The sequence below is a fragment of the Dama dama genome, chromosome 12, assembly GCF_033118175.1.
Source record: "Dama dama isolate Ldn47 chromosome 12, ASM3311817v1, whole genome shotgun sequence".
In the NCBI taxonomy this organism is placed as follows: domain Eukaryota; kingdom Metazoa; phylum Chordata; class Mammalia; order Artiodactyla; family Cervidae; genus Dama; species Dama dama.
In genome coordinates, this window is record NC_083692.1 from 24000886 (window position 1) to 24027426 (window position 26541).

The window sequence follows — 26541 nt, forward strand, 5'->3', positions numbered from 1 at the left end:
AACATACAAAGAGGTTTTTCAGATTTTAGGTATTTGACACAAGTCAAGAATCAGACTGGAGTAGGAAATGGCAACCCACTCCAGTATTCTTACCTGGAGATTCCCATGGACAGAGGAGCCTGGAAGGCTCCAGTTCATGGGGTCGCAAAGAGTCAGACACAACTGAATGACTTAGCACGCAAGAATTGGATAACCTTTGTTAAGCCAACTGTACCAGCAAAAAGTCTGCCAAACACAAAAAAAGTATAAAATGTAATAGCCCAAAGGATTCCAAACATACACATACTGTAAGGTTCTAAAGAACAATCTTTTGAATGGGTTAGCATTCTGATCTCTGAAAAATATGTTCTATAGAGAAAAGATTCCACTTTAATAAACATTTGGTTTATTTGGTTTTATTTTTTATTTGGTTTTGCATTTGGTTTTATTTTTTAATTCTATTTATTAAACTATAGTTGATTTAAAATGTTGGTCAGGTTTGGGTGTCCAGCCAGATTCTTTTCCAGTAGAGGCTATTACAAGACATTAAATATAGTGCCCTGTGATATACAGAAAATCTCTGTTGTTTCTCTGTTTTTTATATATGCTGTGCTTAGTCGCTTCAGTAGTGTCCAACTCTTTGCAACCCCATGAACAGTAGCCCACCAGGCTCCTCTGTCCACAGGGATTCTCCAGGCAGGAATACTGGAGTGGGTTGCCATGCCCTCCTCCAGGGGATCTTCCCAACTCAGGGATCAAACCCAGATCTCCCACATTGCAGGCAGATTCTTTACCATCTGAGCCACCAGGGAAGCCTGTTTTATGTATAGTGGTATATGTACATTAATTCCACACTCTTAATTTGTCCCTCTCCCTCCCCTTTTCCCTTTGGCAACCATGGTGGTGGTTTAGTCACTAAGTCATGTCCGACTCTTGCAACCCCATGGACTGTAGCCTGCCCGGCTCCTCTGTCCATGAGATTCTCTAGGCAAGAAATCTGGAGTGGGTTGAATTTCCTTCTCTAGGGGGATCTTCCTGACCCAGGAATCGAACTTGGGTCCTCTGCACAGAAGGGAGATTCTTTATCAACTAAGCTATGAGGGAAGCCCTTGGCAACCATAGGTTTGTTTAAAACAACTATGTGTGAAAGTGGAGGAACCCAGCCTGTGAGTGAGTTTATTCCAGAACCATAGTCCCTGGTGGCTTGGTGGTAAAGAATCTGCCTGTCAGTGCAGGAGACACAGGTTCGATCCTCTGGATCGGGAAGATCCCCTGGAGAAGGAAATGGCAATCCACTCCAGTATTCTTGCCTGGAAAATCCCATGGACAGAGGGGCCTGGTGGGCTAGAGTCCATAGGGTTGCACAGAGTCGGACATGACTGCGCATGCGTGCACTAGGCCAAGATCAATGCCAGTGTGTTGCCCAGATATGGTAGCTGGCGTCAAAGCCTTGCAGCTCTTGCACGGGTTTGGTTCTTCCGTTTACAGCCAGCCCCCTCTGATGTGCATAAAGGCCCCAAGCTCACCCCTCTTGCCTTAGTGTTTCTACTGCACTGCTTCACACTCATGGGAACACCCAGGTGTGGCTCTCGCCCTCCCGGCTATAACTGTCCCCAAAAGCAGCCCTGCCCGCTTGCTTCCACATTCCGCGCCCCTGGTTTCTGATTTATGTGTGTTCCTCCAGCCCAGAGAAGGCATCCAGGATCATCAGTGCCTTGCGTGCTCTCTGCCAGCCCTGTCTCCCACCCTTGCATGGTCTTTTCCTGTTGTTTTTCGTCTCTCTCCTCTTTTCCCCTTCATTCTTCACCAAGCATTTTCCACTGGACCCAATAGCCTACAAGGCAGAGATTATAGGTCCCAGTAGTGAACATACATTGGTTGTTTCCCCAGCATTCTCTACCCTGCCCCTTTGTTCATTCCCAGTCCTAGGTTTTTCCTTGAGGGACTTTATTGCTTCCTCCACTAGTTAAGATTCCAGGTTCTAGAGATGGACTATCTGGGCCACTCTACCACTTACCAGTTGTGTGAACTTTGGCAAGCTGCTTAACGTCTCTGTGCCTCATTAGTAAAACATGGAGATAATAATAGTTCCTACCCCAGGGGGTTCTTGTGAGGATAGCTAATCCTAATTAATGTAAGGACTTTCTGTGAACTACTATTCTTCCCCACGGGTGAGGTGGGGTGGGGTGAGGTGGAGTGGACACTGGCTCCAGGGGTGGATGGTGAGTAGCCTAACATTTCCTGCAAACATGGGTTCAATAAAGGACAGAAATGGTATGGACCTAACAGAAGCAGAAGATATTAAGAAGAGGTGACAAGAATACACAGAAGAACTGTGCAAAAAAGATCTTCAAGACCCAGATAATCACGATGGTGTGATCCCTCATCTAGAGCCAGACATCCTGGAATGCGAAGTCAAGTGGGCCTTAGGAAGCATCACTACGAACAAAGCTAGTGGAGGTGATGGAATTCCAGTTGAGCTATTTCAAATCCTGAAAGAGGATGCTGTGAAAGTGCTGCACTCAATATGCCAGCAAATTTGGAAAACTCAGCAGTGGCCACAGGACTGGAAAAGGTCAGTTTTCATTCCAATCCCAAAGAAAGGCAATGCCAAAGAATGCTCAAACTACCACACAATTGCACTCATCTCACATGCTAGTAAAGTAATGCTCAAAATTCTCCAATCCAGGCTTCAGCAATACGTGAACCGAGAACTTCCAGATGTTCAAACTGGATTTAGAAAAGGCAGAGGAACCAGAGATCAAATTGCCAACATCTGCTGGATCATCGAAAAAGCAAGAGAGTTCCAGAAAAACATCTATTTCTGCTTTACTGACTATGTCAAAGCCTTTGACTGTGTGGATCACAACAAACTGTGGAAAATTCTGAAGGAGATGAGAATGCCAGACCACCTGACCTGCCTCCTGAGAAACCTGTATGCAGGTCAGGAAGCAACAGTTAGAACTGGACATGGAACAACAGACTGGTTCCAAATAGGAAAAGGAGTACCTCAAGGCTGTATATATTGTTACCCTGCTTATTTAACTTATATGCTGAGTATATCATGAGAAATGCTGGGCTGGATGAAGCACAAGCTGGAATCAAGATTGCCAGGAGAACTATCAATAACCTCAGATATGCAGACAACACCACCCTTATGGCAGAAAATGAAGAAGAACTAAAGAGCCTCTTGCTGAAAGTGAAAGAGGAGAGTGAAAAAGTTGGTTTAAAGCTCAACATTCAGAAAACTAAGATCATGGCATCTGGCCCCATCACTTCATGGCAAATAGATGGGGAAACAGTGGAAACAGTGGCAGACTTTATTGTGGGGGGCTCCAAAATCACTGCAGGTGGTGATTGCTGCCATGAAATTAAAAGACACTTACTCCTTGGAAGAAAAGTTATGACCAACCTAGACAGCATATTAAAAAGCAGAGATATTACTTTGTCAACAAAGGTCCATCTAGTCAAGGCTATGGTTTTTCCAGTGGTCATGTATGGATGTGAGAGTTGGACTATAAAGAAAGCTGAATGCCGAAGAATTGATGTTTTCAAACTGTGGTGTTGGAGAGGAGTCTTGAGAGTCCCTTGGAAAGCAAGGAGATTCAACCAGTCCATCCTAAGGGAAATCAGTGCTGAATATTCATTGGAGGGACTCATGCTGAAGCTGAAACTCTGATACTTTGGCCACCCGATGGGAAGATCTGATTTGAAAAAGACCCTGATGCTGGGAAAGGTTGAAGGCAGGAGGAGAAGGGGATGACAGAGGATGAGATGGTTAGATGGCATCACAGACTCAATGGACATGAGTTTGAATAAACTCTGGGAGTTGGTGATGGACAGGGAGGCCTGGCATGCTGCAGTTTATGGGGTTACAAAGAGTCGGACACACCGAGCAACTGAACTAAATGGAATGAACACAGCTCATCCCTAGCCTTAGTGATGAGTCCAGGAGGGAAACCAGTATTCCTCCCAGCCAGTGAAGCACAGGCAGACCTGCTGGGGCTCCTGCAAAGCAAAGCTTCCTCTTTCTTCAGAAGGAGCATCTCTCTTTCCCTGATTTGAAAAAACCCACAGTAAAAAGACATCTGTGAGACAACCAGGGGAACTGAAACTCAGAGTATTATTAATAAATGAGATTGAGGTATTGTTAATGTTGTTAGGAGTGATAATGGTATTGAGGCTTTGTAAAACACGGAGGTTATGGAGATAAGCACATTACAGTCTTTATGGGTGAATATTTGATGTCTGGAATGTGCTTTAAAGGGCTTCCCTGGTGGCGGTAAAGAATCTGCCTGCAATGCAGGAGACCTGGGTTCGATCCCTGGATCAGGAAAATCCCCTGGAGGAGGGCATGGCAACACACTCCACTATTCTTGCCTGGAGAATCTCATGGACAGAGAAGCCTGACGGGTTACAGTCCATGGGGTCGCACAGAGCCAGACACCACTGAGCAACTAAGCCTCAGTATGTGATTTAAAACATCTACCCAACTCTCCCCCAACCCCTACCCCCGGCACCAAAAAATGTCAAGAGGGACATAGATGAGATAGGATTGACAAAATGTTAACATTGTTAAAGCTGGATGATAGGTAGGTACCTGGAGATTCACAAAACTATTTGCTTCATTGTTGTTTAGTCGCTCAGTTGTGTCCAGCTCTTTGCAACCCCAGGGGCTATAGCCTACCAGGCTCCTCTGTCCATGGGATTTTCCAGGCAAGAATACTAGAGTGGATTGTCAATTCCTTCTCCAGGGGATCTTCCCAACCCAGGTATCGAACCTGCGTCTCCTGCATTGGTAGGCAGATTCTTTACCACAGAGCCACCAGGGAACTCCACTATTTGCTTTACTTTCATCTATTTGCAAACTTCCTTAGTAAAATGGTTTTTTGTTTCCTTGTTTTTTTTTTTTTTTTTTAATTTATTTTATTTATTTTTGACTGCACTGGGTCTTTTTTGCTGCATGCAAACTTTCCCTAGTTGAAGCCAGTGGGGGCTGTTCTTCTCTGCGATGTGCAGTCTTTTCATTATGGTGGGTTCTCTTGTTGTGGAGTACCAGCTCTAGGGCATGGGCTCCATATCTGGGGCACATCATGTGGAATCTTCTGGGACCAGGGATTGAACCCATGTCCCCTGCACTGACAAGTGGATTCTTAACCACTGGCCCAGCAGGGAAGCCCTGCTTGTCTGTTTTTTAAATCTGCCTGCAATGGAAAGAATGGGCACTTTTGTCACCATATGCCCTTTGGATACGTTCAGACTGGAAGCAATAACATAACTTCTTGGGTCAATTGACTTAAAAATTTGGCATCTCTCTGTCTCTTCTTGGAGACCTTCAGCACTTAAGGCAAGGAGCAGGTCACCCAGAGCCACAGTAGATGAGAACAGGGAGGCCAGAAGAGAAGAGAGCTATGGTTTTAATTAGCAGGTTTATCAGATCTTGATTTTTCTGTCTTTATGTATCAAATTAAATGAAGTCCTCTACTGCCTCTGACCTTGATCTATAGTGAAGCTCAGCATCTGTATAATTTAATTCACTCCTACCACTTCTTAGATAGTCAAATGTGAGAGCTGGAAGAAATTTGAGAAAACATCCAACTGAACCATCTTATTCTGTACCTAGAGGATGTATTATAACAAGATTATGGGTCAGTGGGTGAGAAAGTGAAATACTACCCATTGAACTTGGTTTCATTTCTCCCTTGCTACCCTGAGAGAATAAATAAGGCAATAAGATGAATACGCAGTCTTTATTTTCTCTAAAATTGAGGCAAAGGCAACTCTTTAGAAAAAGAAACCATCTACATGATTGAAAATGGGAAGGTCCAAACTTATACAATGTTATATGTCAATTATATCTCAGTGGAGCTGAAAAAATTGTTTTTAATTAAAAAAAAAAAAAAAAACTATTGGAAACAGAAAACAGGCTCCCGTGCCTTTACACAGGAGCCTTCACACTGCGGCTCCAGGATGCTCAGAGGAAGGAAATAAAGTCAGCCAAGGTTGAGCCAAGATCCTCCTGAGTTGGTCCAGACTCCAGACTAGCATTACAAAGAGGAAAGAGATCAGTCAAGGGTCTTTGAGCCTAAAGATCGTAGAAAGATGTAACGCTGATGTTCATCACCTCAGCTGAGTGTGCCAACTGGCATTTCTGTTCTTGATGAGGAAACTGACCCAGTTTCCCAAGTTCTTCTGCCATCCTCATGCCCAGCCTGGCAACCGCCCTATTCTCCTGGCCCAAGAGGGTGGTCGACTCTGTAAGTCTTGGAAAAGAGAGCTCTGTAGGTGTGACCGTCTTATGCCATGAGCCAGCCTTATGAGAGGGTTGGATGTGCAAAGATTTCTAGAAGGGTCAGGAGTATCGGAGCAGGCCAGGGTTCACTAGAGCAGCCTGCCAGGACAAGCCTGCAGGGTAGGCTTTCTCCTTGGTCCCCGTCTCTCATGGTGTGGACTCGGTCTGATACAACCATGCCTCTTCCACCAGATCTACTCCCACTGGATTCCCAGAAGCTCACAACTGACATTCCACAGGCGCTCAGCCGTTTTGTTATTCCGGGCCCTGGGTGACACCCAGGTCTTCTTGCAGTCACTGGAGGGCAGAGAAAGAGAGTGAATATCCAGGAGTGAAAATGGGCAGTCCGGAAAAGTTCACGTCCTCCTCCTGGAACAGATTTCTAAATGTATAAAATATATTATATAAAAAAGAAACTAATTGTACTAAAATGCAATTTTAAAATATTTTGGGTTTTGTATTGTATATTGGGTTTTGTATTTTAAAATTTTTAATTTTCTTGGTGTCGAGTTGATTTACAGTGTTGTGTTGTGATTACAGTTGATTTACAGTTGATTACAGTTGACTTACAGTTGATTTACAGTGTTGTGTTACGTACAGGTATGCAGCAAATTGATTCAGTTAGACATGTAATATCTTCATTCTTTTTTAGGTTCTTCTCTCATAAAGGTTATCACAGAATACTGAGTAGCTTTCCCTGTGCTATATAATAGGTCCCTGTTGGTTATCTATCTTATATACAGTATAAAATGTTTTAAAAACAAATGCATAGCATAGTAACGTGTTCATGTCACTTTGCAGTGGTTGCAGATACCACAGAATGTCACTTCTGCTCACCAATCCCTTGAAATCTGGTGGTGATTAGACCCCAGGCTAGCTCATCTAGTAGACAACAAAATGTCTATTCTTACATTCCATCAGTTAATGCCAATCTTGGCATCTTTGGGAGACAGAGTTCACACTGGGAAGCAGTGGCTTTGCCCTGGAGCTTTGTGCTATGTGCTATTTAAAAATTCATGAAGGAAGTCAGCCAAAAGCTTCAAGGAAAAGAAAAAGGCTCTGCAAAGGCTTATCTGAAAATGTGGCACACAGGTTTCAAACAGAGCCATGAAACCAACTCTTATTGTTGTTGTTGAAACCAGTTCTTGCAATGCTTCAAAGCTGTTCAGTCGCTAAGTCATGTCTGACTCTGTTGAGACCCCCATGGACTGTAGCCTGCCAGGCTCCATGGGATTTTCCAGGCCAGAATACTGGAGTGGGTTGCCATTTCCTTCTCCAGGGAATCTTCCTGGCCTGGGGATTGAACCTACATGTCCTGCATTGGCAGGCAGGTTCTTTACCACTGAGCCACCAGGCAAGCCTATGTATCAAATCTAAGCTTCCTTTAAAAAGAAAAAGCACTTGGTTTACTGGCCCAACCGGAATCTGGATTCCCCCATCAGGCACACAGCTGCTACACACCTGAAGTACTTGCCGCTCAGAGGCTCCAGGCCCTCAGCCAGCGCACAGTGCAGGCTGGTCTGGGCCCCCTCCCACGTCGTCTTGAGGAAGGGGGAGAAGAGCCGCCAAAGCAGGCACAGCAGGAAGGAGTGTCGGACCAGCTCGGAGCGGACGATGCCTGGGTGCACCGCGTAGGTGGTGACCCCCGTGCCTAGGGCAAAGAGGGCACAGTTAGACCAGAGACACACTCCCAGGCCAGGAAATAGCTCACCTCCTGCACCAACACGCACAAGTGACAAGAAGGGCCTTGGGAACCCCTGTGTTCTAAAGACACCACTTCTAGCCAGGTGGTGGTGGCGGTGCTGGTTCAGTCGCTAAGTCGCCAGGTAGAATCTCACAATTAATTCATTGAGGTTATCCAGAAAGATCTATAACTTTCTCGGCATTCTATGCACCGGATGGAATGCTTGGTTGAAGGTCCTTCTATTTCAGTGTCATCCTTTCTTTTTAAGATTCTTTTATGTGGACCATTTTTTAAAGTCTTTTGTTTAATTTGTTACAATATTGACTCTGTTTATGTTTTGGTGTTCAGGCCACGTGGCCTATGAAACCTGAGCTCCCAACCAGCAATCAGATACATACCGCCTGCACTGGAAGATGAAGTCCCTGGACCGGCAGGGAAGTCCCTGTTTCAGTGTCACCTTAATCTTTGGCTTAAATGGCATCTTTGGAATTTCTATTGGAGGGTCTCAGGGGTAACAATTCTGTTAGAAGGTAGGAAGCTAGGATCTTGTTGTAAACTGCATTTGCCAGGCAAGCACATTTGATGAAGTATATAGGTTGAGGGGTGTTGATGGATATGATGAGGGCTACCGATAGGCCCCTAAGACACGCCTGCTACCTCTACTGTCTTCAGTATTTATTACATACAAGGGCTGTGCTACATGTTTTACATGTTATCTCATTTGACTCTCAAAGAGGTTCATGAGGTAAGCAATACTAAGAAGCCCATTTATAGCTAAGGAAACTGAGTTCTCATCAGACAAGTTAAGGAAGTTGCCCAAGGCCCCACCTAGCAGGCTGCAGAGCTAAGGTCTGAACCCCGATGTAGAGCAAAGAGCACGGACTTCCAAGCTGCCTGGATTTGAATCCTGTCTCATTTAGGAACAATATGTCCTGCTTGGGCAAGTTTCTTAAGATATCTGTGCTCATTTCTTCCTTTGTAGGGAGGGGAAACATAATAGCATTTACCTCATAGGAATATTGTATTAAATGAGTAAAGACATCACTAGTACACGGCACACACAAACTCTCAATTTTTGTTGTCATTATTAGTATTTTTTAACTTTTTATTTTATATTGGAGTATAGGTGATTAACAGTGTTGTGATAGTTTCAGATGGACAGCAAAGGGACTCAGCCATACATATACATGTATCCGTTCTCCCCCAAACTCCCCTCCTACCCAGGCCGCCACATGACATTGAACAGAGTTACCCTATTCTTCTACTTTCTTTATTCTGATAGTAAATACCATTTCCCCCAAACTCTGGCTTATTCACTAGAGCAAATGGTCCTCCAGATTCAAAGATATCAAAGTCAACAGCTCAACAAAAACTCTAGGGGAGCACGGAATCATAGGATTAAGAGTGGCCTCACCTCCCCTTACAGCTGAGGGGATGAAGTCAAGGGAGATTAAAGGGACATGTTTGCATATACACGTGGCTCTACATGTGGTAGAGTAAGAACTCAGACCCAAGTATCTGAAACCCTGACTCCAGGCAGCGAGTGGCCACTCTGTAGCTCTGCTCACCACGTAAACCTCAGCAGAAGGCCCAATGAAGGAAGCAGCCTGATTTAAATCTCAGTCCCCACGTTCCAGTCCTTATCCTTTATTTGCCGGCCACTTCTCTGAATCTCAGTGTGGACGCATAAAGCAGTAAAAACAATACCTATTCTGCCTGTTGCAAGAGGTTGTCATAAAAAAATCAGATGAGGGCTTCCCTGATGGCTCAGTGGTAAAGAATCTGCCTGCCAATGCAGGAAACACAGGTTCGATCCCTGATCCAGCAGGATCCTTTATGCTGTGAAGCAACTAGACTTGTGCACCACAACTATCGATCCTGTGCTCTAGAACCCAGATGCCGCAACTACGGAGCCCATGTGCCCCAGCTACTGAAGCCTGCATGCACTAGAACCCACGCTTTGCAACAAAAGAAGCCACCGCAATGAGAAGCCTGCACACCGCAACTAGAGAGTAGCCCCTACTCTCTGCAACTAGAGAAAAGCCCTCACAGCAATGAAGACCCAGCACAGTCAAAAATAAATGAAATTATTTTAAAAATCAGATGAGATGATAAATATGAAATACTGGGTTCACCAAAAAGTCCATTCAGGTTTTTCTATAAGACGTTATGGAAAAACCCAAAAGAACTTTTTGGCCAACGCAATAAGATGTGACAAAATACATAATAAGGTTTATAGGTTTTCCTGACCCTTGTTCAATTTTAACAGTCCTTCCCAAGGGCGAAGACTCTGTTTTATAACCTCATTCATTTTTCACTCTGTTTATAACCTCATTCTCCTTAATGCACAGAGCTGCTTCTAACTGACCTGAGCCCATGCTTTTGCTGTCTTAACTCTGGCCCTTTCTCTAGACTCACCTTTGAGCCTCTTGGCCAACTCGCGAGTGAAGAGCACATTGGCCAGCTTGCTGTGGCAATAAGCGAAACCCCGGTTGTAGTACTTTTCACCCTGGAGATCATGGAAGCGAATCTTGCCGGCGTGATGGACCACTGACGAGAGGGTCACCACCCGTGCAGGAGCAGACTCCTTCAGCCGCTCCAGGAGCAAGCGGGTGAGAAGGAAGTGACCTGTGAGGAGAGCCCGTGGGAGAGATGTAAGAGTGGACTGGCAGCCTGGGCTTGGGTGTGAGAGCTGGTGTGTGATAGGACTTTAGCACCAGCTCACTATCTTCTGGGTGTGAACATGCTGATACCATGAGCAACTTAGCGCTAGTGGTCAGTCAGTCTGAGTTAGTTGAGTCCTCAAGGCAAGGGCCAGAGCTGGACTGTAGGTAAGGCAACACAGATGTAATCTGTAGTTATTTGTACCTTTGCCCTTGCCCCAGTCAGGGGAAACTGCGAGCTTTCGACATCTCCCCTCTAGCTATGATCACATAGCCGTGGGCATGGACATGGATGAAATATTCAGGGAAAATAACACATGCTTATGATCAGAGAACATGCTCCATGATACCCTCACAAAAGCCATCGCCTTGAACTCTGAACCATGACCTCTCTCATAGCTCAAGTCTCAAAGGTCTACCTCCTCCCTGGACCAACCCTTGGTTTACTTGTTACAGTAACTGACTCCCCGCAGCCAAAGATCCCTGCACCCCGACATCTGGCCCTGCCTGGCAAGTCTTCATTACCATGGTTCCCTTTAAGAATGACATTCTTCTTCCTGGTATCTCCTAATTTGGGGGGTTTCTTAATGGTGTGGGTAAGAGGAGCTCACTTTTTTGCACTGGTTAGGAGAGAGATAATGAAGGAAAAACCAGTATGCCTTGCTCTTCAGTCACTCAAAGATACTCACCCAGGTGGTTGACTCCCAAGTGGGTTTCAAAACCATCAGCTGTTTTGGAATACGGGCACAGCATCACTCCTGCATTGTTGATCAGAATATGAAGCTGCTTTTCCTCTAAAGAGCACAGCCAAGGAGACCATGTGATTAGCTGCCTGTCCCACTTCTGAGTGTTTGTTCCTTGCCTTTGGGCCTATCTCAGTGATATTCAGTAACCGCTGTCACTGGGTTTCTAATTTTGGTTGCTGTTTCTTCCTGGACACCGTTCATCCATTCATTCAGCAAATGGGTATTCAGTACTGACTCGGGGCTGGGCTAGGCACGGGGTGCACAGTGGTAAATAAGACAGACATGGTCACTGTCCTTCACAGATTTCATCGTCCTTGATGGGAGATGGTCATTTTCCAAGATACAGAAGAATATTAGCAGCAACAGAACTTCCTCTAGTGCCTGTGGCCCCAGAAGGCTGATTCTCAGCATCAAAGAAGAGCGTGGCATCAGGGCCACACCTTGATGTCAAGGTGCAAGCCCAGACAAGGAGCTGACACCTCCAACATCCACAAAAGAATGATAAGGATCCTGCCCAACCTGTCCACCCACTGTCCCTGAGCCAGTTCCCTGCCCTGCTAGTTCATGCGGCAGAACCTGTCCAGTGGGATCCATGATGTTTCTGATTTTATAGTCAGAGAGGGTCCAGGGTTGAGCAGCCACACCCACACCCAGCTTCCTGCCTTTCTAGTGATATACCAGGGCCTCACCTGCCAGGAAGCCCTCAGCAAAGGCTCGGATGGACTTGGTATCAGATAGGTCCAGTTTCCGTACCAGCACCTGGGAGTTCTTTGTATCAGCTCGGATTTCACTGGCAGCAGACTCCCCCTTCAGTACATCTCGACAGGCAATGTATACTCGGGCTCCTGGGGCCAAAACAAACAGAGGACTACATGTTCAGAATGTGGGCTGAAGAAGAGTCTAGTAAGTGAGTTTGGGACTGGTGGGCAGAGCATTCCCCCTCACTATTCTTAAAACAGTGAGTTGCCACTTCTGGATTCTCCTTGCTATCAGCTTCAGCCCAGGCTGGGAACCCTGATTTTTACAACCCGGGTTTTATATTTACCATGGTTAAGGATCCCCTTTTCAAATAACTGACTTGACCAATATTATATGCAGGCATCACTGTTTTCCTTACTCTATATAATAAGGAAGGGGCAGGCAGGAAGGAAGGTTTCAGGCCATAGAGTAAGTTGGTGTCCCAGCTGGACTTGAACCCCAGGATCCTTGAGTTTCTGGCCACAACCTCCAAGCCCAGGAGGAAAGATAAGGGAACGTGAGCAGAGCTCCTAGCAAGAAAGGCAGGAGGCCCTGCCCTGTGGAAACGAAAGGGAAAGACTTGCCTCTACGAGAAAGCTCTCTGGCCGTCTCCTTGCCAATGCCTGTGTTGGCGCCAGTGATCACCACCACCTTCCCAGAAAGCTGCACATTTGTTCTACAAACCCCGCCAGCAAAGAACTTCCTATAGGCAAAGGAAACAAAACATTTATGCACCATCTTTTCCAACCCCAGAAGGAGATTCATAAAACCCACCCTCCCTCAAAGAGGAATTTCTTTGCATTGTTGTCAGGAGACCTAAAGCAGCTAATCTTCAGGGGAGGGCATTGTCCCAGTGAGCAAGGCAGTCTCCTGCTTATCAGCTCAGGTGGGGAGGTCATGTGCCCGGAAGCTACAAATGATCATCAGAGCAAATAAAATCAATTCTCTTGAGCCAGAGCCAATGGAGACCTTCCTTGTTAGATAACAAAAATATCTGGCACTTAACTCTAAAGGTTCTCGGAGGTCAGATTCCTCCTCTAACCTGCGCCACAAACATGAGACGGGTGGGCATGTGTAGAATCAGTGGTCCTGAGCCCTCGGTCTTCAATAAGCATCAGTGGTGAGTAACTGATGAACAGCACCTCCAGGGGTCCCATATGTAAACATGGCTCTTGGGTTGCCTTGCCAGTTTTAAGAGAGCCAGAATATTCTGCCATCTTATTAGAGATTTCATTCTAGCCATCAGTGCACAGAGAGAAAAACCTCCCTTGCTCAGACCTCTATGCAAAGAGCATTCTTTTACATGGAGTTGACCTGACAAGTTCCCCAAAATAGGACAGGAAGGAACAGACCTGACATGATCTGAACATCATCCAGCTGCCAAGCACTAGGCTAGGCAATTTCCAAGGGAATTTAATTCAGTCATTCTGTTATTATCCCCATATTACAATGGAGAAAGCTGAGGCTTGAAGAAGTTCACTTGCTAACAGTGGCAAAACTGGAATCTGAACCCAGGTTTCTCTGCCAGGACCTAGAGTAATACTTTGTCCTTGATAGGTCCCTTTAACCTTCTTGACCATCAGCAATTTAAAAATTCTTTACTCAGAACCCGCATTTCTCTGACATCTCCAGAAATCGTACAGCAAAATAGCCATCCCCAAACATTACTTGTCAGTAGTTTCAAAGTGGGGAGAGTTTGTTTCCTTCCCAAGATGCCTGGTACTTAACAACGAGTCCCTTGGTAAGGACCACCCATGGTAATGCAGCAAGCCCACCTTGACTGGGGATACTGAAAAAAGGGAGGTCTTCAGAGGAACCCAAGGGAGCAGAATGAAAGAGCAAGGGCTCCCCCATAAGATGGCTTTCAAGCTACTTAACAGAGTCATCCATTCAGCCTTTCACTAGCTTCAGAATTCAAACCAGCCTCTCCTCTCCCCAGGTGCTTCCTTCTTATTTTCCACCATGGTACTCAGAATCACCTCCTTCCTTCATGCTTTTTCTGCCTTGACTTTCTCTCCCTTGGCCTCCATCCCTTTCTCTTCCTTCAGCAGCTGAGAACTCATCTACTTACAAGCTCCATGGCTCCCAACTCAGGGCTTTGTAAACTATTCAATGAATTACTGAATTAAGACAAACCTGATGGATGGAGCTGTCACATACAGGAAAGAAAGGAAGGAGGTGAGCAGTCCCAAGGCAACCAGCATCTTTTCAACTTCTTTAGTTGCTGCTGCTTCAGCAAGAGCAACTTATACTCCAACTCTGGCTCGGGCTCCTCCTAGTCTGGCTCCAACTCTTGGCTGCTTCTTGCTGCTTCTCTCTCCTCCAGCTCTTCTCGCTCCTGGGTGCTCAGCAACAGCCTGGCTCTGAGCGCAGCCCAGAATCCTATTTAAATCCGAGAGCTGTCAGAGCGCAGCCTGCTGGGAGATGTAGTCCTGGGGGAGGAGGACAGAGAAAAGAGCAGAGCCTCACATTGGCAAAGAGAACAAGGGCAGCTGGAGAACAGCCCCCTAACTTTCCCACCCTCAATCGTCTCTCTTATCCAGGGAGTGTGTTCTCTCAACCACCCCCAGCTCCACACCTGCAAAATAGAATATGTTTAACTTTAGCAACAGACCCCATGATACTTGAAAAACAGAGTGATTAAAATAGACAAGAAAGAACCCCCCAGGAAACGATGAGAGAATTCAGGAGAGTGGTTTCTCTTGATGGGGGAAGGAGTAGAGACTGGGGTGGAGCATGTTAGGACCTTCTTGTGGGGGGTGCTGGTAGTGTTCTGTTCTTTGAGGTGGCTGCTCTTACACAGGTGTGCTCACTTTGTGAAAATTCACTGAGTCATGTACTTATCTGTGCACTTGGTGGGTTTTTTAATTTTTTTATTTATTTGTGACTGTGCTTGGGTCTTCATTGTGGTGCCTGGGCTTCTCATTGCTGCGGCTTCTCTTGTTGCAGAGCACAGGCTCTAGGGCACGTGGGGCTTCAGTAGCTGTGGTTCACGAACTCAGCAGTTGCGGCCCACGGGCTTAGTTGCTCCACAGTGTATGGGATCCTCCTGGACCAGGGATCAAACCGGTGTCCCCTACATTGCAAGGCAGATTCTTAGCCACCAGCCCACCAGGGAAGCCCTTGACTGTGTTTATGTTCTATTTCAGTGAAGTTAACCCACACGTACATGTGCCAAAGAAAAGGTATTGTGTGTCAGTGCAGGGTCTTTAGAGTGAACTTTCTGGTTCAAATCTCAGCTGATCTATTTACCAGAGCAGTGACCTTGGGTAAGTTACTAAACCTCTCTGTTAATTCAGTTGCCTCAGTTGTGTAATGGGCATGATAAAATATACACCTACCTTTTAAAGTATTTAATTAAATAGAAAATTTGAGACAGAAATAACACATTTAGTTGTGTGTAGAAGTTGGCTGTTGCCATTGCTGTATTGATTTCTGTCTCCTTTGCTATTTCACCTGCTTTATTCAGGGGGTTAGTGTAGAAAAGCAAGAGGTAGTGAATGCAGGGGATGTTTCAGTGGAACGCTATTAAAGATGAGGGAAACATAAGAAACAAACCTAGCAGAAGCTCTCAGAGTCCTCTGGAGCTGTGTGAGGGGATGGGAGGAGAACGTGAAGGGTTCACAGCCTCTGCTCACTCAGCATTCCTCTCTTGGACAGGACTCCAAGAGTTATGCCCCAGATCCGCTCCCTCCTGCAGATAGAGGAGGCTCCTAAAAGACATGAGTGATGAAAAAAGACTTTTGTAGCAGGCAGTTGCTCACTCCCTCACTCAATGATTCACCCATTTACTGAACATACACTCACTGAGCATTTCTCAGTGCCATTCCTGCCCCTTGCAAATCCCAAGAACCGATGAACAGAACAAGGAGTAGTCAGATCACTCCCAAGGCGAATCCCTCTTGACTCCCAGGTTGCCTCTCCCATATCTTCCCACTTCTCCTACAGTAGCTTCAGTTCACTGCAGCAATGACAGTTGCAAATAGTGCAAAGTATCTGAAGGCCCTGAGGGTAACTTTCTATTGGTGCTTCTCAATGTCTGTCTCCTTGAGATGGATGTCTGCTGGGCCCACAGGGTTCTGTTGATTGGACAGAGTCCTTTTCTTCAGTACCTGCTGATACTGGGTCTACAACACCATAGATTTTATGTGAAAACAAGATCTATTGGTGTTTTATTTGAGTCCTCCTTACCCCCATGTAATCAGAGCTAGGGTCAACTAGTGAGGCAGACACAATGCCATATCATGAGAGGGAAAGTACATCTAGGAACCTCAAATCTGAGTACCTCTGTTCTAAAGTCTTGTTGGCTCCTCATCACTACTGAATCAAATTAAAATGCCCTGCCCCTGTGGAGATGATATGCAATTTATCTTAAGTTTGTCTGGGAGGCAGAGAGCCCTGAAGTACAGCATATTGTGCCCTGGAGCAGCACAGATTAAGACGTTAGAAGGAAGATAAGACATCTAGAATTATGGAAAGACACAAATAATTTGCTGAAAACATGTTAAATATTGCAATTCAAAGACCATCACCAGGTGATTGACTAGCTTTACCAAATGTTAAACTATGTTAAAACTATACCAACTTAAATGGTTTGGTGAAAGTGAAGTCGATCTGTCATATCCGACTCTTTGTGACCCCATGGACTATAGCCTACCAGGCTCCTCTGTCCATGGAATTTTCCAGCCAAGAGTACTGGAGTGGGTTGCCATATCCTTCTCCAGGGGATCTTCCTGGCCCAGGGATCGAACCCAGGTCTCCCACATTGCAGGCAGGCACTTTACCATCTGAGCCACCAGGGAAGCCCTAAAAATAGTGTGGTACAGGCAGGTAAATGGTCAGACAAATCAATAGAACCGAATGGAAAGCCAAGAAACAGACCCCAATACATATGAAAATATAGATATGGTAAAAACACCACTTCAAATTGGGGGTGGAGTGGGGCAAATGGAGTATTTAATAAAGCATGATACCTAGGTAAACAGTTGCGAAAAAGTAATCTTGATCCTTATCTTATTCTTTACATAAAAATTTCAAATAGATCAAAGATATAAATGTGAAAAACAAAACCATTAAAGTATTAAGAAAAACCATTGAACAAATTTTTAAATGATTTTAAAGTTATAAAACCTAATAATAAGATAGGAAATACATGCATTGCAGATAAGTATTTAATTCATTTCACATATAAAAAACTCTTAAAAATCACTAAGAAAAAAAATAAAAACTCAATTAAAATAACAGTTTACAGAAAAATAAATACAGGTGGTTCTTTAATCTCACTCATAATAAGAGAAAGCAAATTAAAATTGCACTGGGAGCCACTTTTCACTTATCAGTTTGGCAAAGATCAAAAAGATTATAATATGATCCACTGGTTGAGGGTATGAATAAATAATGATGAAATGCTACTGAAAGAGTTGATTGTTACAGAGAGAAGTGTAGAAACATCTAATTAATCAAAGCTCTTACCTGTTGACCTAGATATCCCACGTTCTTGTTTTTGTAAGATTGTCATTGCAGCACTGTATAATAGCGAAAGTTTGAAAACCCTTCTAAATGTCCTTTGATAGTATAGCCATACAATGGACACTATACAGCTGTAACAAAGAACAATTTTTTTAACATAGGGACATGGAATAATCTTTGAGAACATTGGGTACAAAGTCAAGGAATAGAACAGTGTTTATAATATGTTGCCATTTGTTTAAAAAAGAATATATGGGCATATTTATTTGATATACATAGACCATCTCAGAAAAGATAAGAAGTAGTTAACAATGGTTGCTTCTAGGAGGACAGGGGACAGGAATAGGAGGCTTTTCACTGAATGTACTCTTTTTGCACCCTGTGAACTTATAAGCCATGGCTTATTAAAAAATTAAAGTTTTGAGCAAAAAGACCCAGGTCACTTTGAAACAAGTTGCTTATTTATTTTTGTTAAAGTAACCATTGCAATATCACAAAGCAAGGCTATTTCTCAAAACTGTATGGAGATATTCTTAAACATGTGTTTCTATATAAGCAAAACCAGCATTTAAAACATTTTTTATAGGAGGATAATTGTTTTACAGTATTGTGCTGGTTTCTGCCATATGTCAATATGAATCAGCCTCAGGCATACACATGCCCCTTTCCTCTTGAACCTCCTTCCCATCTCCCACCCCATCCCAGCCATCTAGATTGTTACAGAGCACTGGATTGAGTTCCCTGTGTCACAACAGAAAATTCCCACCAGCTATCTATTTTACATACGGTAACACAATGTTTCCATGCTACTCCTCCAGTTTGTCCCATCCTCTCCCTCCCTCCCACAGTCTGTTCTCTATGTCTGCGTCTCCATTGCTGCCCTGCAAATAGATTCATCAGTACCATGTTTCTAGATTCCATACACATGTATTAATATGCAATATTTGTTTTTCTCTTTCTGACTTCACTCTCCACAATAGGCTCTAGGTTTATCCACCTCATTAGGACTGACTCAAATGTGCTCTTTTTTTAAAGCTGAATAATATTCCAGTGTATATATGTACCACAATTTCTGTATCCATTCATCTGTTGATGGACATCTATGTTGCTCCATGTCCTAGCTATCTTAAAAAGTGCTGCAACGAACACTGGGGTACATGCATCTCTTTCAATTACAGTTTTCTCATGGTATTTGCCCAGTAGTGGGATTATTGGGTCACATGGTAGTTCTAGTCCTAGTTTTTTAAGGAATCTCCCACTGTTCTCCACAGTGGTTGTAGCAATTTACATTCCCTTCAACAGTGCAAGAGGGTTTGCTTTTCTTCACATCCTCTCCAGCATTTATTATTTGTAGATTTTTTAGTGATGGTCATTCTAACTGGTGTGAAGTGATATCTCATCATAGTTTTGATTTGCATTTCTCTAATAATGAGTGATGTTGAGCTCCTTTTCATGTGTTTGTTGGCCATCCATATGTCTTCTTAGGAGAAATGTCTGTTTAGGTCTTCTGCCTATTTATTTTATTGGGCTGTTTGTTTATCAGGTATTGAGCTGTATGTGCTACTTACATATTTTGGAGATTAATCCTTTGTCAGCTGTCTCATTTGCAATTATTTTCTCCCATTCTGAGGGTTGTCTTTTAATATTGTTGTCTTTTATTATTTCCTTTGCTGTGCAAAAGCTTTTAAGCTTAATTAAGTCCTATTTGTTTACTTTTGTTTTTATTTCCATTACTCTAGGAGGTGGGTCAAAGAGGATCTTACTGTGATGTATGTCAAAAAGTGTACTACCTATATTTTCCTCTAAGAATTTTATAATTTCTGGCTTTATATATATTTTTTTATTAGTTGGAGGCTAATTACTTCACAACATTTCAGTGGGTTTTGTCATACATTGACATGAATCAGCCATAGATTTACACGTATTCCGCATCCCGATCCCCCCTCCCACCTCCCTCTCCACCCGATTCCTCTGGGTCTTCCCAGTGCACCAGGCCCGAGCACTTGTCTCATGCATCCCACCTGGGCTGGTGATCTGTTTCACCATAGATAGTATACATGCTGTTCTTTTGAAATATCCCACCCTCACATTCTCCCACAGAGTTCAGAAGTCTGTTCTGTATTTCTGTGTCTCTTTTTCTGTTTTGCATATAGGGTTATCGTTACCATCTTTCTAAATTCCATATATATGTGTCAGTATGCTGTAATGTTCTTTATCTTTCTGGCTTACTTCACTCTGTATAAGGGGCTCCAGCTTCATCCATCTCATTAGGACTGGTTCAAATGAATTCTTTTTAATGGCTGAGTAATATTCCATGGTGTATATGTACCACAGCTTCCTTATCCATTCATCTGCTGATGGGCATCTAGGTTGCTTCCATGTCCTGGCTATTATAAACAGTGCTGCGATGAACATTGGGGTGCACGTGTCTCTTTCAGATCTGGTTTCCTCAGTGTGTATGCCCAGAAGTGGGATTGCTGGGTCATATGGCAGTTCTATTTCCAGTTTTTTAAGAAATCTCCACACTGTTCTCCATAGCGGCTATACTAGTTTGCATTCCCACCAACAGTGTAAGAGGGTTCCCTTTTCTCCACACCCTCTCCAGCATTTATTGCTTGTAGACTTCTGGATAGCAGCCATCCTGACTGGCGTGTAATGGTACCTCATTGTGGTTTTGATTTGCATTTCTCTAATAATGAGTGATGTTGAGCATCTTTTCATGTGTTTGTTATCTGGCTTTATATTTAAATCTTTAATCTATTCTGAGTTTATTTTTGTGTATGGTGTTAGAAAGTGTTCTAGTTTCATGCTTTTACACGTAGCTGTTCAATTTTCCCAGCACCACTTACTGAAGAGGCTGTCTTCTCTTCATTGTATATTCTTGCCTCCTTTGTAAAAAAAAATAAAGTGCCCATAGGTGTATTGAAACCAACACTTTGACCTACTTCATCACTGGAATCAACACCAAAATCTGATACTTGCTTTTTAAGGACTTTAATCTTACATGTGATAGAAAGAGATGAAAACATCAGGGGAATAGACCTAAAATTCAGCTATGAGGAAGCACTCATCATTTGCAACACCTCATCGTGACACTTGCTTAATCACAGATCAGAAGGTAACACCATCCTTGAAGAGTGTGCTATGGAGAGATCACATGAGAGAAAGCTGGAAGGCTGCTTTATGGTTTGACTTTTGGTCGCAATTCATATGAAGTCATGCTGCACTGGCCACCTGGTTACCCTGCCCTGGTTACTCTTGAAAGGGACTTCATACAAATTAGAGCAGGAGGAAGAACTACAAACTTCTACTTCTCGCTCTCTCTTCATCTAGTCTTAAAATCACAGATTCTGGAAGCTCGGCAGAGAAGTAGAGTGTCTCAAACTCAAACTTCCTACCACAAACTGCCGCCATCCCTCCAAAAGCACAGCATAAATATTTCTATTTCTGCCATGAGGAACTTGCTGCCTCTTCCAATGTCCCTACCCCCAAACTACTAAAATGGTTAGTTTTATCCAATAATAATGATTGTTCCTTTTTTCCAGTTTTCTTTTTTTTTTTTTTTACTATGTGTGCTGCTAAAGCAAACACTGATTGTTCCTTTTTCTTGATTTTAAAAGGTGAAAAACTCATTATCCTTCTTAAAAAAAAAGTCTACTGCTAGTATGTAATACATATTGATTTTTCCCATAAGGGTTAGTGACCCTCACCGACAGCAGGTACTATTGACTTTGGAGCCAGAAGATTCCTGTGAGGGATTGTCCTGTACTTTGGAGGAAGTACTTAGTACTTAGCAGCATCCCTGGCCTCTACGCATAGAAGCCAGTAGTACCACTTGCCCCTGTGACAACCACAGCATCTCTAGTCTTTGCTATCTACTGAAGGACAAAACTATCCCATTTGAGAGTCACTGCTCTCCAAGAGGCAGAGCCTTCAGGACAACAGAATAATGCAACTTCAGTATGTGTGTTAATAAAAAGGATTAGAGCACAGTAATGTTTTGCTTTGTATCCTAGGCCTTTCACTCAGCTGGAGTTTAGCCAGATTAACCTGTTAATCCATGGTCAGTTATTAGTACCTTTCCAGGAGCTACAGGTGATAGCTATCTCCTAACCGTTTCACCTTCTCCCAGCCGAATTCTGCGGGCATCCCAGTTCATGCTAGTGGTAAAGAATCTGCCTGACAGACAATGCAGGGGAGGCAAGAGACTCAGGCTCCATCCCTGGATTGGGAAGATCCTCTGAAATAGGAAAAGGCAACCCACTCCAATATTCTTGCCTGGAAAATCCCATGGATAGAAGAGCTTGGTGGGCTAGAGTCCACAGTGTCACAAAGAGTGGTACACGACTGAGCATGCACATATTCTATTCTATTAAAGCTTAGTTCTGAATACCTCTGATGACTCTATTAGTCTACTAGGGCTGGGATCTGTGCACTCCTCATGAGGAAACTTTCCAGGGTGATGGGAATGTTCTATATCTTGAGAGGGTTTGGATTACATAGATCTATGCATTTGTTTAAACTCAGTGAATACACACTTAAAATTTGTGCATTTCACTATATGTAAGTTTTGCATCAAAAGAAAAAAAAAAAAACCGTAGACAAATATTAAGTTCTAGTTAATGATATACATCTGAAGTTTTTTAAATTTTATTTAATTTTTTGGTGACACTGGAGCTTTGTTGCTGCGTGCAGGCTTTCTCTAGTTGCAGCAACTGGGGGCTACTCTTCACAGGCTTCTTACTGTGGTGGCTTCTCTTGTGGAACATGGGCTCGAGAGCACATGCGCTCAGTACTTATGGCACATGGGCTTAATTGCTCCGTGGCATGTGGGATCTTCCCAGATCAGGGATCGAACCTGTGTCCCCTGAATTGGCAGGCAGATTCCCATCCACTATCCCATGGGATTCTCCAGGCAAGCATACTGGAGAATCCCATGGAAGGAGGAACCTGGTGGGCTACAGTCCATGGGGTTGCAAAGAGTTGGACACGACTGAGCAACTTCACTTTCACTTTCACTTCATACCACCAGGGAAGTCCCCATCTGGAGTTTTTAAATGGGAAATATGTTTATGTCTGCAATTATTTTGAAGTACATTAATATAATAAGATAGATGATGGAAAGAGGGAAGATATTTTATTATACTTGTTTTATTTTTGTGAAAAACCAAGCATAATAAATTGTTAATGTACAATCTAGGTGATGGACATGTGGATGTTCACTGTAAAATTCTTTAAGCTTTTATGAATGTTCACATTTGTTCACATTAAAATGTTGAAAACACACACACCTTTTGTCATGGAGAATCAAGAGATACAACATTTCAGAATAAAAAGTTGGAAAACATTGCCATATTTATGCTTTTTTAAAAACTGAAGTATTAGTTGAATGATTTACAATGTTGTGTTACACTTTTTTCTTTTTTCATATTTTTAAAAAATTATCCAAAGATTATAATGGCACAATATTGAGAAGTATAGAACAAAATGCAACGATAGGAAGACAATTGCTCTACTATGTTGTGATGGGAATTTTCTTCAGCTGAAGAAGTTTTACTATCTTTAAGGTTTAATTTAAATATCATCTCTTCCTGAAGCATTCACCTGCCCTAATCATCATCTCCTTCTCTTGTTACCATATATGGTATTTACCTCACCCTAAAGGCTTCCCTAGTGGTAAAGAATCTGCCTGCAATGCATGAGACCCAGGTTCTATCCCTGGTTGGGAAGATCCCCTGGAGAAGGGAATGGCTACCCATTCCAGTATTCCTGCCTGGTAAATCCTGTGGACAGAAGAGCCTGGCAGGCTACAGTTCACGGCGTTGTAAAGAGTCAGACATGACTGAGGGACTAAAACACTTTGAAGGGAACCATAACAGTTTGGCTTGTAGCTTAGTTAGGCAAATTCTTTTTTTTTTTTTTTTCCCATTTATTTTTATTAGTTGGAGGCTAATTACTTTACAGTATTGTAGTGGTTTTTGCCATACATTGACAGGAATCAACCATGGATTTACATGTATTCCCCGTCCTGATCCCCCCTCCCACCAGTTAGGCAAATTCTTGTCTCCGCAACTCAAGGACAGAAACAGGGTCTTCCTTTTTCTTTTTCCCCAGCACCTAGAATCAAGATTTGCATGAAGCAGACATCCAATCAATAGTGGTGACTATTACTGAATTTATAGTAATCTCTTTCTGGTTATGAAATTCTAAAATATTCTAGATTAATTCTTTGCAGCTTTGTGAACAATGTAAAGATTTTGGTTCTAATAGAAGTGAACTGTGAGCCATCCCTATAGAGAATAACTAAAAAGGGAATGCACTGGGCACTAGAGATTGAAATGTGATGGGACGTAGAAAAGAAGCTAAGAGGGTTTTGCAATTAAGTCTTGGGGAAATTTTTAAATAAAAGAGGACCCCAAAGCCCAGGCCTTAGATCTGCACTGTGAGACCTCAAGGAGAAAGAGACTCAGCTGTCCAGGCTCTGCCAACTCAAGTACCCACAGCCACCAGCAGAGTCACAGTCACCCAATACCAGGACAAGGAGAGATACAGAAAACAAATGCCTCCTAGACCAGAGGACCCCAACCTTTTTGGCACCATGGTATCATGGAAGACAATTTTTCATGGACTGGGGTGTGTGAGGGGAGGATGATTTCGGGATGGTTAAACACATTACCTTTATTGTGCACTTTATTTCTATTATTATTACATCAACTCTACCTCAGATAATCAGGCATTAGATCCTGGAGGTTGGGGATCCTGACCTAGACTACTTAAAAATGCTTGACTATAATCTATCTGGGGTAAACCAAAACCTATAGCACAGAATATAGATACTCACAGTTACTCACTATCTAGCTAACGAAATAAAACATCAGAAGTGGATGACGATGTTGGAGGGCTTGATGTCTACTCAATTTATGGGACTTTTAAAGAAAAAGAACATAGTAGTATGAGACCACAGTACCCAAAAGGTTCGTAGGAAGCTGAAGGGCCTGGAGGAGGTTGGGGGACAAATGGCTGGAGCTGGGCCAACCATGCTGCTTGGAGAGGAGCTCAGTGCAGAGTGCTCCTCGAGAACTCCCCAGCTGTAGAGGCTAGGCAGCAGCTGGAGGTGACCCTAAACAAGACTATGTGCATTTGCGTGACGGATGGACAGACACTGGTCAGTTGCTTCCTCTGTACTGACCTACCGTGATAGCAATGTTATAATGGACTCCACGCAAGAATTCCTCAAGCTATCAGATTCTTTCTCTGTCAGCGAACCCCATGTGCTAAGCCTGGCCAGGGTACCTGGACACCCTTTGCATTTTTAGGTGGACCTCCCTAACTCTGAGCACCATCTTGCAAGCCTTTTGGACTTTGTTAAACTTATAACCAGAAAAAAAAAAGAATATAGTACTATGAATAAATATCAGGTGCGAAAGTGAAAACAAGAAGTCAGTTACAAGAAAAGAATTCAATAACATATTACAAATTTTAACCATTTTTTTAGAGTTTTTAAAATTAATTAATTTTTGGTTATGCTGTGTGTTTCTTGCTGTGGGCGGACTTTCTTTAGTTGCCACTAGCAGGGGCTGCTCTTCCTTGCAACGCCCCCTGGCTTCTCAATGCGGTGCCTTCTCTGGGGAGGACTGGGCTCTAGGCGTGGGGGCTTCAGCAGTTGTGGGCCATGGGCTCAGATGCCCTGCGGCATGTGGAATTTTCCCAGACCAGTGATCGAACCTGAGTCCCCTGCATTGGCAGGTGGATTCTTGAATGGTGGACCACCAAGGAAGTCCTGGCCTCACACATATTTTGAATGATAAAAATTTCAGTAATTTCGCAGAAATACCAAAGAATAATTTCATTTGTAAAATATCCGTCTAGATTCCTAGCAAGAATACAGTTTAAAGATGGCATGCATTGTGGTTGCCAAGTGGGGAGGATAGGCAGGGGAGGGTTGCCCTGGAAGTTTGGGATTAGCAGATGCAAACCTTTTTATAGGGAATGGATAAGCAACAAGGTCCTATTGTATAGCACAGAGAACTATATCCAATATCCTGTAACAAATCATAATGGAAAAGAAAAAAAATAAAATTGGCATACATTCTTTAGGTCTCTTAACTATGGAGATGTAGGTCTATTGCCCCTCCTCCCCTTGAATCTTGGTGGGCTCCACGTGACTGCCGTGTGACTTCTCTGACCAACAGACTACAGAGGAATGTCGTGCCGGTTTCCAAGCCCAGACAAGAAGAGATTTTCTATCTCTTCAGTATCGTTCCTCGAGTTCTGTTATTACGCAAAAAGTCAAACAAGTCTGCTGGAAAGACCGTAGAGGGGCCCTGAGACTATGTGGACAGGGAGAGTAGTACAGCGGAGTTCAGCTTCTTGTTATCCTTCCTGAGATTCAAGACGTGTGAGGAGAAGACTTCTTGGACCCTCTAGATCAACCCAGACATCATCTGATTTCCTCTTTGGGTAGTCACAGTCTACTCCGCATGGAGAGGCAGGTCACCTAGCTGAACCCTGCCTGAATTTCTGACCCACAGTTCATGAAAGTTATAAAATAAATGCTATTTAATCTTTACATGTTGGTGGATTGTTACACAACTATAGGTAACTGAAAAAACAACCCAAGAGAACTGTCCTGGAGAACTCTTGTAAGCCTATATTTGCAAAATAATTTCCTTAAGTGATAGGAAGGAGCAGATAGCCTTACTAATGAAATCTTACTATCTATGTGTTTATCTTTTAAATAAAAGCTTAGAAGAGAAAAAGAAAATAATATGCCCTAGATCAGTTCTGGGCTTCCAAGGTGACACACGTGGTAAAGAACCTACCTGTCAATGCAGGTGATGTAAGAGACGTGGGTTCCATCCCTAGGTCAGAAAGATCCTCTGGAGGAGGAAATGGCAACCCACTCCAGTATTCTTGCCTGAAAAATCCCACAGACAGAGGAACATGGCTGGCTATAGTCCATAGGGTTGC

The 26541-nt window shown here is 43.5% G+C and overlaps 1 protein-coding gene across 2 annotated transcripts; it reads right to left on the minus strand.

Annotated features, from left to right (window-relative positions):
• Positions 1-5727: 5727 nt before the first annotated feature.
• On the minus strand, positions 5728-26541 carry RDH12 (retinol dehydrogenase 12). 2 transcript variants are annotated; one of them, XM_061156814.1, is made up of 10 exons: positions 26394-26541; positions 17575-17702; positions 15661-15815; positions 14239-14534; positions 12687-12805; positions 12054-12209; positions 11308-11412; positions 10374-10583; positions 7733-7922; positions 5728-6568 (listed from the first exon to the last, which is right to left on the minus strand). In XM_061156814.1, the coding sequence occupies exons 4-10, from the start codon at positions 14304-14306 to the stop codon at positions 6466-6468; spliced, it is 951 nt and encodes a 316-aa protein (XP_061012797.1). In that variant the 5' UTR covers positions 14307-14534; positions 15661-15815; positions 17575-17702; positions 26394-26541; the 3' UTR covers positions 5728-6465. The 2 variants fall into 2 exon arrangements, with proteins under 2 accessions (XP_061012797.1, XP_061012796.1); XM_061156813.1 differs by having other exon boundaries at positions 14239-15178.

What these genes read in the sequence shown, in the direction of transcription:
- RDH12 (XM_061156814.1), bottom strand. Translation starts at nt 14,306, where the DNA reads ATGCTGGTTGCCTTGGGACTGCTCACCTCCTTCCTTTCTTTCCTGTAT. An exon ending in CTTGGGAGTCAACCACCTGG is followed by an intron (nt 10,584 to 11,307) that starts GTGAGTATCTTT and finishes CTCTCCTCACAG; the next exon opens with GTCACTTCCTTCTCACCCGC. An exon ending in CTGAGCGGCAAGTACTTCAG is followed by an intron (nt 6,569 to 7,732) that starts GTGTGTAGCAGC and finishes TCTGCCCTCCAG; the next exon opens with TGACTGCAAGAAGACCTGGG.